The 12,715-nt window shown below is 66.8% G+C and overlaps 1 protein-coding gene and 1 long non-coding RNA gene across 6 annotated transcripts in view; one reads left to right on the forward strand and one right to left on the reverse strand.

The window, feature by feature from the left end:
- The window catches only part of RXRA (retinoid X receptor alpha), a 94,269-nt gene extending 89,866 nt beyond the window's left edge, over positions 1–4,403 (forward strand). For all 5 annotated transcript variants that reach the window (XM_042964700.1, XM_042964702.1, XM_042964703.1 and 2 more), the window contains exons 9-10: positions 1,461–1,566; positions 3,126–4,403. In XM_042964700.1, coding sequence (XP_042820634.1) covers positions 1,461–1,566; positions 3,126–3,273 — 254 coding nt within the window. In that variant the 3' untranslated portion in view covers positions 3,274–4,403. The remainder of the gene's footprint in view (positions 1–1,460; positions 1,567–3,125) is intronic.
- Positions 4,404–9,535: 5,132 nt separating this feature from the next.
- On the reverse strand, positions 9,536–12,512 carry LOC122233171. The gene is made up of 3 exons (XR_006210656.1): positions 12,411–12,512; positions 10,683–10,764; positions 9,536–9,857 (listed from the first exon to the last, which is right to left on the reverse strand). It is a non-coding gene; the product is annotated as an uncharacterized LOC122233171 (long non-coding RNA).
- Positions 12,513–12,715: the final 203 nt, after the last annotated feature.

The raw sequence follows: 12,715 nt of genomic DNA on the forward strand, positions 1-12,715 counted from the left end.
TGGAAGCGGCAGCGTCTTCGTGGACTTCTAGTAGGGAAGGTCTGGAGCCCGGACGGTCTGCTAGGGGCGGGTGGGGACGCAGGGGGCAGGCTCGGGGCCGCCGCGGGCTTCTAGGGAGAGGTGGGCGAGCTGGCCGGGCCGTGATGAAGACGGGGATGGGGGTGGGGGGGGTTAGCGGGCCCCCCTGCCTTCCTGCCTGGCGGCCGCTCCAGTGCTGAGGGATCCGCCTGTGGATCCGTGAACGTCTCCTTTAGGGGAGACCCCGTTTCTGTGGGGCATTTTGTCCCCCAGATTTATGCTCTAAGCCTGTGATCCTGCCAGCATGGGAGGCCGGGCCACACATCTCGGCCCCGCCCGGGTGGGGTCCCCGTTCAAGTTGTGCGTGGCCCGGCCACTGGTGCCCCTTCGCTGTCCGAGTCCTGGGTGTGGGGCTGCTGGGGACAGGAAGGAGATGGCTGGAGCTGGGGCCTCCTCAGGGCCTGGGGGCGCTGAGCTAAGGAGAAGCCTGGCGCGTCCCCGAGAGGCCCAGGACCCCAGGCCTCCTGCGGCATTCAAGCCGTGGACCTCAGCGCACCTGCTGGGATGTCAGGCTGCCAGGGCAGTGCTGCTGTGAGCGCCCCCCGACCCGGGGCCCAGAGGCGACCCGACGGCAGGCCCGTCCCGTGGCTGAGCCGCTGTGGGGCCGCGGCGGCTTCAGACGGCAGCAAGCGGGCAGTGGTGGGCTCCAGCCTCCGGCCCCCAAGCCATCAGGTTGGACCACACTTGGCTGGGACCAGACCCAGGGCCTCGTGAACCCTAGTGCGATACCACCAAGTGCTGGCTGCTGCGGGGAAAGGTGGGCTCGTCTCACGTTGGCTTGTGGGGCCTTGGGAAGCCCCGGGAAACAAGGAGGCAGAGAGGACGCTGGACGGAGCTGCCTGGCCCGGTGGGCTCTGACTGGTTCCGGAAGCCCCACGACGCTCACCCAGCCGAGCCCCGGCACACCCTGTGCGCCTCGGATCCCACCGACGGGCCCTGGAGGCTTTGGTGGCTGTGGTCCCGGGCATCGCCGTCCACGGGCAGAGCCCCTTCCGGACCGGGCTCCCGCCCTCAGGGTCCCAGGACTCGGGGGGGGGGGGTGGCTGTTTCTGGGGTGTTGCTGGGGTGAAGGTTCGGAGCTTTCATCCACCTCAAAGGAACGGAGTCCCAAGTGCAGCAAGGGTGGGACATTAGCCTGGTTGCCACGGTAACCGGGGGGGGGGGGGGACGGCGGTCCCCTTGCGTTTGAGCCCCAATGGGGAAGCTGTGTCGCGAAGTCCAGGGATGGGCCCGAGGTCCTGTGGCCAGCGAGTGGCAAGTCGGGACCCAGAGCCCGCCCGCAGCTGCCGGCTTCGTCCGAGCGGGGAGCTCGCCTGAGTGCCCGGGTGTCCCGTGCAGCCTCCTGGGCGAAGGCCTCTGACCCGCAGCCCCTTCCCCTGCAGACTCCAAGGGGCTCTCGAACCCAGCGGAGGTGGAGGCCCTGCGGGAGAAGGTCTACGCGTCCCTGGAGGCATACTGCAAACACAAGTACCCTGAGCAGCCGGGAAGGTGAGCCCGCGGCCCCAGCCCCCTGCCCCGGGGGCCCTCGGGGCCTCACCCCAGACCCCCCGGCCCCAGGCCGGACTGCCACCGGCTCTCCCGCACGGCTGTGGGAATTAGAAGGTGGCACCGCCTCTGCCAGGGAAGGTGTGCGGAGGGCGGGGACCCCGCGGATGCGCTGTCACACCCCTGCAACTCACCGGAAACGGTCCGCACGCGGCGGGTGCTGGTCTCCGTGGGGTATGAAAACGAAGCCAGTGGTCTCCTCCGCCCCGGAAGGGAACCCCTAGAGGTGGGGCCTTTGCGTGCTAGCCCCCAGCAGGGACGGAGGCCAGCACAGAGCGGGTGCCTCATAAACGTGTTCAGAGTTTGCCTCCCACCTGACGGGGGGCACCGGAAGGGCTGGGCCTCATTTCTGGGTCCACAGTGCCAGACGCACAGGAGGTGGCTTGCTGCTGCTGTGCCTGTCGTCCTACTCTAGCCCCTCCCTCCGAAAGGGCCTCTCCTGGCAGGGCGTGTGCCCCCCGGGCCGGACACCAGACCTCCCTCTCCCCCGCCCGCCCCGCGGTGCCCGCTGGCTCGCGCACCCGACTGTGCCCCGCTCCCTCCCAGCCTCATCTGGTTTGGTTTAAACTGAAACTTCCCGGGGAGGATGGAGGGCAGGCCTGCTTGTTTTTCCTGGCTGCACGCCGCAGCCCATCTCGCCAGCTCAGCAGAAAACCGCTTTCTCTGGCCCCGGTCCAGCCTCTCTGCTGCGTTTTTGCCTTTAAAACGTGGGTTGCATGGCAGCCAACCCCAGGGCTTTCTCCCCTGAAATACAGACGCTGTGAATAGTTAACGAGGCCCCGCAGCCCCTCAAGGGTCCGTGTGGTTGCTGGGGGGCGGCAGCTGTGGACATCCCCGGAGGGGACAGGGCACTATCCTTGGTGGCAGAGCAGCTAAGCCTGGTGACCCTCCTCCAAGGGCCCCAGCCTTCCCCCTTCCCTCCCCCAGTCAGTCTGCCCCTCCCCACCCCCAGGGGCCGGGCAGGGCCTGGGGATCATGCCTCTGGCCCAGCTCCAATAGAGCTATTTCTGGGGAAGGGGTGGGCGTTGGCATGGGGCACCCGGGATGCCAGCGCTTTATGGGGTGAGGCTTGCTCGAGCACAGACCTGCTGCCCGGCCCACGAACGGCCCCACCTTAGTCTCCCCGCTGTGGCCAGAGGCACTGCTGATCCTCAGATCCGTTTTTGTAGCTCTCTCCCCGACTTAAAATCCTGCTGTGGCTCCCTATTGCCCTTGGAGAGAACCCACACATTTTAGCTTTCCCGTAATGCCCGACTCAGCCTGCACCAGCCCAGCCACTGCCTGGCCCTGACTCTTCATCCCAGGTCTCTCTTCCCTGGATCTTCCTTCGGGGTCTCGAGTCCACCCCGCCTGTTCCCGCCCCCAGGCCCTGGCCGGCTGAGCGGCCCCACCTCCCCCTCGGGCTCAGCACCGGTGGGCGGTGGGCGCAGGACCCACCTGGGTCCTGTCCCCAGGCGCCCAGCAGGCGGCCACCGCTTCCTCTTCCACGGGCCCTCCCACAGGTTCGCCAAGCTGCTGCTGCGCCTTCCTGCTCTGCGCTCCATCGGCCTCAAGTGCCTGGAACACCTTTTCTTCTTCAAACTCATCGGGGACACGCCCATCGACACCTTCCTCATGGAGATGCTGGAAGCTCCACACCAAATGACTTAGGCCCGCGGCCCGTCCTTCGCGCCCGCCCGCCCCCCCACCCCCGGCCTGGCCACCCCGCCTGGCCGCCAGCTGCTCGTCCCGGCCGAGGCCCGTCCCCGCCCCTTCTCCGCCTGGCCTGTTCGACGTGGGGGCGCAGCCTGCTAAGCCTAAGAGTTGCCGACGCCTCCTTACGTTCAGGGCAGCGCGGCTCATCTGGCCGCCGGCCTGCCCTGGAGCTGTAGCAGCCGCTGGTGATCGGAACATCCCCGCCACCCTCCTGTGTCTGCAGTGACCCCTTCGCCACCCGTCAGGGGCCCCCCCGGCCAGCGCGCCCCGCCCGGCGTCAGTGGTGGGCTGCCAACGACCCCACCTGCACCGCCCCCCCGCCCCGGGGCACTTGAGAGGGGCTCCCCTGCCCTCGCAGGGACGGGCCAGCAGCCCCTTCCCAAAGATGGCTTGCAACTTGGCCCCCGAGCCGACCGGAACGGGAACTGACCTCCGTGCAGGGTTCTGGGGCCACCTCGAGGCTGCCGGGACCGGGGTCGCCCACCTTCCCACCTCGGTTTTCTCTCTGCATCACCGTGGTTTCAGCTTCTTCGCTCGCACAGCCCCATCCGACCCAGGGTAGCCAGACCCGGCGCGTGGCCCGTCCTCCGTTCTGCCTTCTGTTTCGGCCTGTGAGGAGGGGCGGGCTCGCGCCCGGTTCCTGGAGGGCGAGCCCGCTTCCCGGCCTTCCTAGAAGTCCCGGCCACGCTGCTGTGACTCAGCTGACCTCGCGGGCAGAGACGGCCTCCCGGGAGGCCCGCAGGGGTGGGAGGAGGGGAGGCCCGCAGGGGTGGGGGGGCATGGAGAGCCAGAGGCCCGGCAGGACGGTGGGGCCGCTTCCTGGAGCTGCTGGGAGAGCGGCCCCCTTGGCTGGCTGGCTGTTGCGTGTAGGAGCCTCTCGGAATCGGGGACGTCGCGTGCCAGCGTCCTCGGGCCTGTGGCTAGATGCCCCTCGGGGACAGCCGGCCCGGCTGCTGTCTTGTCTGGGCAACGGCCTTACGCGGGGCTCCATTGGACATCTGCTCCGGCTGATGGCTCCCAGTCCAGCCCAGCGCCTGCTTCCGTAGCCTCTCTGCCGACCCGGGCAGGGGTGCTGCCTCCTGGGCGGGGGGGGGGGGGGGGGGGCACGCTCCGAGCTTCGGGGGTGCAGGGGCTCTCTCAGGTTGAACCGGCTTCTTTTGCACTGTAATGCCCTCCCTTTGGTCTGAGTACTTTCCATTCTCACGCCTCATACTCCACGAACCCAGCGTTTGTCACTGGTGGGGCCTGAGCAGGGATGGGGGGGTGAGGGGATGCAGACGGCTCCTGCCCTCTCGGCCCTTGAGGGGATGGCCTGTACCCTGGGTGGGGGGTCCTGAGGCAGGATGCGGAGAGGCAGGCCTGCTGGCCCTCAGGCCTCCGTGGGGAAAGTAGCTGTGGCTCTTTTCCTTCCAGAGTCCCCGGCCAAGCTGGAAAGTGAGGCTCCAGGCAGAGGCTCTGAGGTGGCACAAAACCCTCCTTTCTCCACCGTCCACCCCATCACGTGGGGAGGTGTCCCCTGCTGGGCGGGCGGCAGAGGCGGGGTGTGCTGGGGCCTGCCCAGCTCCCAGACGCTCCCCCAAATCTCAGCAGCCTTTGGGGGCTCCGTTGTGACCAGCAGCGACGCAGGGACTCTTGGGGACTCCCTCGCGGGGTCCCCGGTCGTGGAAATAAGTGGTAGACTGCCCCTCGCCCAGCATCCCTGGTGCCCCCGGTCCTCCCCATCCCGCCCCCTCGGGCACGCGGGAACGTCATCGTTCCGGGCCCCGGGGGCCCCGGCTGTTAGTCCGTAAAGCACTGAGGCCCCCGGGCTCCCGCCGCCTCGACAGCCAGAAACCCCCAGCCCCTCTGCGCCCCGCCCCCCCCCCCCCCCCAGCCCGCAGGCACAGCGTCCCAGACCCTTGGGCTGCCCTTCTCTCCCATCTGTCTGCTGTCCTTGTCATCCATCCAGTGCTGTTTGAGAAGGTGGTAGATGGGGAGACGGCCCGTCGCTCAGTAGAGAGGTAGGATTTTTATGTGACCAGACCTTTAATAGTATTACCAATCTGGTTCCATTAAGGTGATTTTTTTTGTAATTATTATTATTATTATTATTATTATTTTGGTGGGACAATCTTTAATTTTCTAAAGATAGCACTAACATCAGCTCGTTAGCCACCTCTTGCCCGTCCCGCCTCGGCCGGGCTGGACGCCGCCCGGGCCCCGGCCTGCAGGTGCCTCCGCGCACTTGCCCCGCTTTGACATGCAGACGGGGTTCCCACGGCAGAGGAGCCCAGATGACCGCGTCCCGCGTCTGCAAGGTGTCCGCAAAGCCGGGCTCTGGCTTGCCCCCCCCCCCCCCCACAACCCCCGTCAAGTGTCTCCTTGGAAGCCAGCCTGCCCTTGTCACCTGGAAACACACGGTCTCTGGGGGAAGATGGCCCCACGCCCTCGGCTTTCCAAGTCTCGGCGTTCCTAGAGGATTCGGGCCGGCGGCAAGCACGGGGAGCCACGGCAGGGCTCCCTCCTCTGCGGGGGCCCCTAGGAGGGCCCGGCCGGACGTGCAGCCAGTGGGTAACCAGCTGATGTTGTCCCCATCACGGAATTCGGGCGCGTGGCCTGGTCCCTGCCCTCGCAGGGGTGTGGTGTAAAATGTCCGTGCTGTACAGAGAGAACCTGCGTGGAGCCACACGCCGTCGACCCGCAGCACACGCGTAGCAGTTGCCAGCGTTTTGTTTTCATTTTTAATCCAGACTTTCCCCCTCCTCCCGTGTTCCTGTACATTTGCTTCACGTGAGCAAGTAATAAGGACCCCTCCTCTGGTGAAATCCGGGTTCGAATGAATATGTCAAGGCAAGGAGTGCATCTATTTTAAGATGCTTTGGAGCAAGCAGCTTTATCAGTCCCCAATCCTTAGCCATGCCTTAGCTGGGACGCGTAGCTAACGCTTTAGAGAGGTTGACAAGTACATACAGAGATAAAATGTCTAAAGCATCGGGAAAGGTTAAAAAAAAAAAAAATCTATTTTTGTACAAATGTAATTTTATCCCTCATGTATACTTGGATGATGGGGGGGGTGGGACCTGTTTTGTTTCTGCTTCTGGACACGGAGGCGACAGCTTCCCCCGCGAAGCCTGGGGCGCGGCGCACGGGCTTTGTACGAACCTCTGCGCGCAGACGTCCCCCTCGGGCGGGGGTCGCCCGAGACGTCCAAGGGTTTTCTTCCCCTTCCGAGAGGTCTTTAAAGCCTTGCGCTGTCCCGCCCCCGTTGCCAGCCGGCCTTCCCGAGACTCTGTTTGGCTGTGAACTTCCTTCCCTGCGTGATTGTTCTCTGAACACCGCACCGCAGGTGCCGGGCACGGACGAACAACGGTGTCAGAACGTGGAAAGAAACACAGAAAAACTGAGAGGAGAAACAAAATATGAGCGTTTAAAAATACATCCCCATTCGGTTCTCGTTTGTTCTGGGGGCGGGGAGGGGGGGCGGGGAGGCCTCCCGCTTTGGGTCTGGAAGTCGGCCGCACGAGGGGCGAGCGGGGCCTCCGGCTGCTGCGGTGGGGGGGGGGGGGCCCTCTCGGGTGTGCTCGGCTCCGGATCCCCCGGGGCCGGGCCAGAGGTCCGAGAGGAGCCCCCCCCCCCACATCCGTGGGCACCGGGCAAGCGGCCACCTGCCTTGCCCCAGGCTGCCCGAGCCCGAACGGGGGGAGCGGTCCACACACAGGCCACAAGACGAAGGAGGTCACCTCGCCGCCCCATTAATAACGAGGTGATGACACCCCGTCTGCTGCGTCCTGTGTGATAAATGCTCTTCGCATCCACGCTGCCTGCGGGCCGGGCCGGGCCGCGGTTTGGAGGTGGTGCCTGTGCCCTCCCGTGTGCCCTCTGTCTAGCGGGCACCTTCCCAGGGAGGCTCTGCGAGCCCTGAGGGCGGGGTCCTGCTCTGTGGCACCAGACAGCTGGCCCGCGGGTGAAGGCGGCTCCCGGCCGGAACGCGTGCAGCCGACAACAGGCCGGGGGCTCCCCTTTCGTTACCGCCCCCCCCGAATGTGCTCACACACACACACGTGCACACAAACGACACGCGAGCACACAACGTGCGTGTGTTCACCCACGTGTGCACGTGCACAACTGGCCCCCCCACGCGACACGTACCCACAAGACACGCGTGTGCACGCACACGTACGTTCCCACAGTGCACACAGGACACGCACACACCTGCACACGGGTGCAAGGACCTCAGTAGCCCCAGGACGTGCGAGGCGGTAGCAGCGGGAGCGGCTCACCCGCCTTCTCCCTCCCGGGGCTTACTGACGAGGCGGCCGCACCGCCACCTCGAGTCGCTCCCCAGGCCCCAGGGCTGGGTCGGGGGCACCCGTGGGACTAGAGCAAGTGACGACGTGGTTTGATGTCAGTTTAAGACGCCTGTCAGGCCTGCTGCTCCCTCCGTGTACCCTCCCCTGGGTCAAGGCCTTGGCCTTGCCCGCAGGAGCTCAGCCAGGACAAGCTCAGCCTGGAAGGGGGCGGGCATGGGGAGCCCCACCTCTCCCCGCAGCACAGCCACCCCACTCTGGGCCTCGCCGGGACTGGCCCACGCTCTGTTCCTGTCAAAAGCACGTATATGCCAGCCACGGGGGGCCGCTTCCTTGGTCCGGAGGGAGGGTCAGTCCTGGGAGGGCCTGGAGAATTGGGAGGGTTCCTCCCTGCTGACGGACCCCTTGTCCTGCCTTCCACGCGACCAAACCCACTGTTGAGCGGCGGTCATGTACCCCGAGCAGGTGCCAGCCCGGCTCTGGACGAGGCCCTCGGGAGTGGTCGTGTGGGGAGGGCTCCTGTGGGCTGGGAGGGCCCCAGGTGTAAATGTCCCCGTCCGAGAGCGGCCCGGACAGCTGCAGAGCCAGGAGGGGCCTCGAGGGTCCTTTGCGGGAGACCAGGAAAGCAGTATTCCCCGGGCCCTGCGCTGGTGCTCGGAGGGCAGACCTGTGTCTTCCTAATGAGCCGGGGCAAGGGAGGGGGTGGGGGAGGGCGGGGCGGGGGGGGGGGGCTCCAGGCGGGGGCCGAGCTGCTTGGCCCTCTCTGTCAGACTGAGTCAGTCCCGGGTGGCCAGGGGCCTGAGCTGACCTCTGTGGGGGCCACCCTGCCCCAACCCAGGGTCCTCCCAAGGGTTCTCCAGGACGCAGACTCTGGGGAGCACACCCGGGACAGCGTGCTTACCGCCCCCCGCCCCATCCCGGTGAGGGAGCACAGAGGAGTCAGGCTGAAGGATGGGGCCGGGAGGCAAGTGCGTCCAGGGGGGCAAGGTTCTGACGCAAACTTCCTGCGGTGAGCAGGGGCCCTGGTGACCCCCCCCGGAGCGGGAGCACCGCTGTGCGCTATTGAGTTTCCAGCAGTCCAGCAGAGGCCCCGGGCTCCGCATGGGCCCACACAGCACGGCCACCTGGCCTCGGGCCTCCCCGCTGCCTCCAGCTGCCTCAGTGACACCTGCCTGGGGCCGTCACCTGGACCAGAGATGCTGGGCTTGATAGGTTTGCCGCCAGCAGGATCGGCCCAGCAGGGCTTGGGGTTGGTAACGGGAGAGGGGAGTGTGGGGCAGGGGGATTTGGAGGGACGGTGCTGAGCACTCACTCTCTAGTGACAGGAAGGGGCTGGCCCTGCCATCAGGAAGCAAGCAGGCAGTGTGATGGGAGGATGGGAAATGGGGGGGGGGGGCGGGGGGGCGGCTGCAGGGGAGAGACCCTGCCTAGGACACACATGACAGGAGCCGGTGCCATCGCTGGGCATGAGGACGGCAGCATCCAGTGACAGGAACCCCTTGGAGCTGGTCAGGGAAGTTGTGGGGACCTCAGGCAGCAAGGGGCTGGAGCTCGGGAGGGGAGACCATGTAAAGATCTCAGTCCCCAGCCCTTAGTGCCCAAACGGTCCCATCGGTCCCTAAACTCAAGGGCTGCTGGGGACCTTGTGTTCTGGGAGTGTCGGAACGCCATCGCATCGTTTCCAGCCGCCCTCCAGCCGCCGGGCCCAGGGCACCCAGGTCAGCCTCCCTGACGCATGCAGAGCCCCTGGGGAGTCCTCTGGGGGTGGGGGGAGCCCGGTCGGGAAGCCAGACCCCAACCCCTGGCGCCCGGGTGCCCGAGGCACAGAGCGGCACTGCCCTCTGCTGGAGGCGCCGGGGCAGAGCTCACCCTGCCTCCTCCGCTCCCTTCTTGTCCCATCCGTCCCTCAGCAGGCGCCCCTGCAGCCCCTACCCGCAGCGGCTCCTAATTCTCTGTGTACCAGCGTCCCCAGGAGCCCATAAATGTGACGGTCTGGGGTCGAGCCGGCGCATGTGCCTTGTGGACACGCCCAGCGGGGGCCCAGGCAGCCCAGCCACTGTGCTCCGCCTGGACCTCGGTTCCCCGCCCCCCCACGATGAAGGCAAAAGGCCTCACACCCCAGAACTGTGATGTGGGTGTACGAGACCTTGGTCATCCAGGTCAGATGCTCTGAAGTTGCCACTATGCTGTTTTATTTTGCTGTGAAGAGACTCCGACACGGGCGAGGACCTGGACAGGGGTTGGGGCTGGAGCCTTTAGAGAGAGAGAGAGAGAGCCCCCGGGGGGTCCACCTCTGGAGAAGGCCAGGGCTGTGGGCCCAGGTTCTGGGGCCTGGGGCCCAGGAGGTGGCTTTGGAGAGGGGGACCCAGAAGGTGGGGCATCATTGTGCCCTTGAAGGTGAAAATCCAAGGGCAGGTTGGAGCTGCCTGCGCAGGGGGGGGGGGGGGTGGCGGTGGGAATCTGGAGGGTGGGGACTTCATTCATTCATTCATCCATTCACTGGACGACACGCCCCACCCCTTGGACTCCGCGGTGCAATCCGGGCACAGCTGTTCTTGACCCTGAGCCTCAGGCCCTGTCTTGACACCTGGTGACCCTGACCCAAGCTGGCAGGGCTGTCTGTGGGGTCTGTGACCAACGCCTATGAAGCAGAGTGCGCTGCACACGCCGGGGCTGAGAACCCGCTCCCACTGGGGGACTGGCGTGGGGACCGGCGTGGGGACCGGTGTTGGCCGCGGTGTTTACGGGCACGGGTTGCTTGGGAGCTTCCGGGCCAGTCTGGCCCGCTGCCCAGAGAGGATCATGGGGCAGGGGCCGGAATGGACCAGATGGCCCCTTCCTTGGCCACCTGCCCTTCAGGGGTGTCCCGGTGCAGCAGGGCTGGGGAGCAGCTTCGACAGCCTCCCCGGCGGTGGGGACGACAGGCCTCTGGTGCAGACGGGAGAGGGCCTGGCTTCCCCTGCCCTGCCCACACCAGCAGCTGCCACGGTGGCCAGGGCCATCCCGGGAGGCTGGAGGGTCAGGAAGCCGTGCCCCCGGGTCCAACCCCAGCTGGAGATCTGGGGGTGCAACGCTTACCTCCCGGGCCTCAGTCTTCCGTCTGTGGCCGGGTGAACGCAGTCGAGAGTGTGCTCCGCGAAGGCTCCGAGTTGAAAGTCACCTCGGAGGGAAGGAGACAAATCAGGGTCGTACAGGGCAGTGGAGCCTGGACCGCGGCCTCCAGGCAGCGCCCGGGAGAAGAGCAGGCCGGCCGACGCCTGCGGACCTCCCCTCGCCGGACGCTCTAGCTCCCCGAGGCCAGGTGGGAGCTTCGAAGGTGGAGAGACTTCGGCACGTCGTCTCCCTCAGAGGAGGCTGCAAGGCGGGGCGGTGGGTTCCCCCAGAGCGAGATGTCGCCCAGCGATCGCACGGCTGGCCGTTTACACAACGGCCCTGACGACACGCCCACCCAAGCCCGCGCACGACTGCTCAGGGCAGCTCTGGTCACCATCGGCCCGCACGGGAAGCAGTCCAGACCCCCCCCCCCCCAGTTAGGTGATGGACACGAAGCACACTTAGCGAGAACGAGAAATGAGCTGTCAGGCCACAGAGGGACCTGGGCGCATCACGCACGCGTGCTGGCGGCCGGTGGAGGCCGGGGAGAGAGAGGGCGACCCAGCATGTGGCTCCATTCACCGGGCCTCCTGGAAAACGCAAAGCCACCGAGCGGGTGAGCAGACACTGGTTTCGGCAGGGGGAGGCTGGGCGGGTGGAGCGCAGGGGACCCTTTGGGGCGGCGAGCCCCGAAACGGTGGGTACGTGGCGTCGCGCACCTGTCAAAACCCACAGCCCTCGGCCGCCCCAGCAGGGAGCCTTGCGGTGTGCAAACCGAGGGCCCCAGGCCGTCCGGAGAATGCGGGGCGGAGGCAGACGGGCACAGAGCAGGTTCCCGCATGTAGTGCCATGTGCACGGCCGCCTCACGGATGGCGGGGGGAGGCGGGGGGGGGCAGAGGTGGGGGTTTGCAAAGCTAAAGGCGGAGGGGGCGTGTGCGGGCGAGCTGGGGCCCACGAAGCCGTTCCCGGGATGTGGGGTGCCAGATCTGGCACTTGCCTTTAAGTGCGGGGGGCCCGGGCCTGTGTCTGCTGGAGTGGGGGTGACAGGCTGGCGGGGACAGAGGCTGCGGCCGCCACGCGGTGGGTCAGAGCTGGAGACGGGAGTGCGCGCTCCTGCTGGGAGGCACACGGGACCTCCCCGCGCTGTCAGCCGAGGGGACCAGAAGCCGCCGGCCTCTGACGGGGCCGATTCTAGGGCCGGGCGGGCGGGAGACGGACCGGACGAGCCCAGAGCGTCTCGGGGCCAGAGAGCGAAAGGGGTCCGGTCAACCAGAACAGCGAAGGCCCGGGTGTGGGGCTCATCGGACGGACACGGGGCGTGACCCGCACGGCTCCGGGTGGCCCAGGCCGGCCGGAGGGAGGCCATGCTGGCGGAAGGCTCCAGCTGTGACACAGACACCCGTGAGTCCGTCCGTGCTCACCTGAACACGTAATGGGGAGGCGGTCAAAGAGCCGTGAGAAAAATGCTAGATAATTGGCGTAGATGCTTCGCGCCCGGGAGGTGGTGCCTGACCCCGCTCCCGAGCGCGGGCTGGGCCGAGGGACGGTGTCGAAGGGCAGAAGGGGGCTCCACAGTGCAGAAGCCGGGCAACGTGACCTCGGCCAGTGGCCAGAGCCACCGCCGGTGACAGCCACGGCGTGTGCCCCGAGACGATGTGGTGAGGACAGTGCCTCACCTGGTGGTCCCCACCCGCACCCACCTAAGCACCCACCTGGGGACCAGATCCCGCGGAGGGACACTCTACGGGACGCCCGGCCCGTCGTCCTCGGAACAAGGGAAGTCTGGGCAACTCTCCTTCCAGGGGGGTCCAGGGAGATGTGGCGGCTAAATGTCACGTGGGGTCTTGGGGACCCTGGGGGCAGGAAGAGGGCACTGGGTGAAAAACAAAGTCCCGACACACCAGTCCTGGCTCGTTTGTTAGGACAAATGTGCCCAGCAGTGTGACAGGACAGCGTGGAAAGGCCGCTGGGGGGCAGGGCGGGGGGGGGGGGCTCAGCGTGGGTGGCCCCTGAGCCG

Source organism: Panthera tigris, chromosome D4 (genome assembly GCF_018350195.1).
Source record: "Panthera tigris isolate Pti1 chromosome D4, P.tigris_Pti1_mat1.1, whole genome shotgun sequence".
NCBI classification, from domain to species: domain Eukaryota; kingdom Metazoa; phylum Chordata; class Mammalia; order Carnivora; family Felidae; genus Panthera; species Panthera tigris.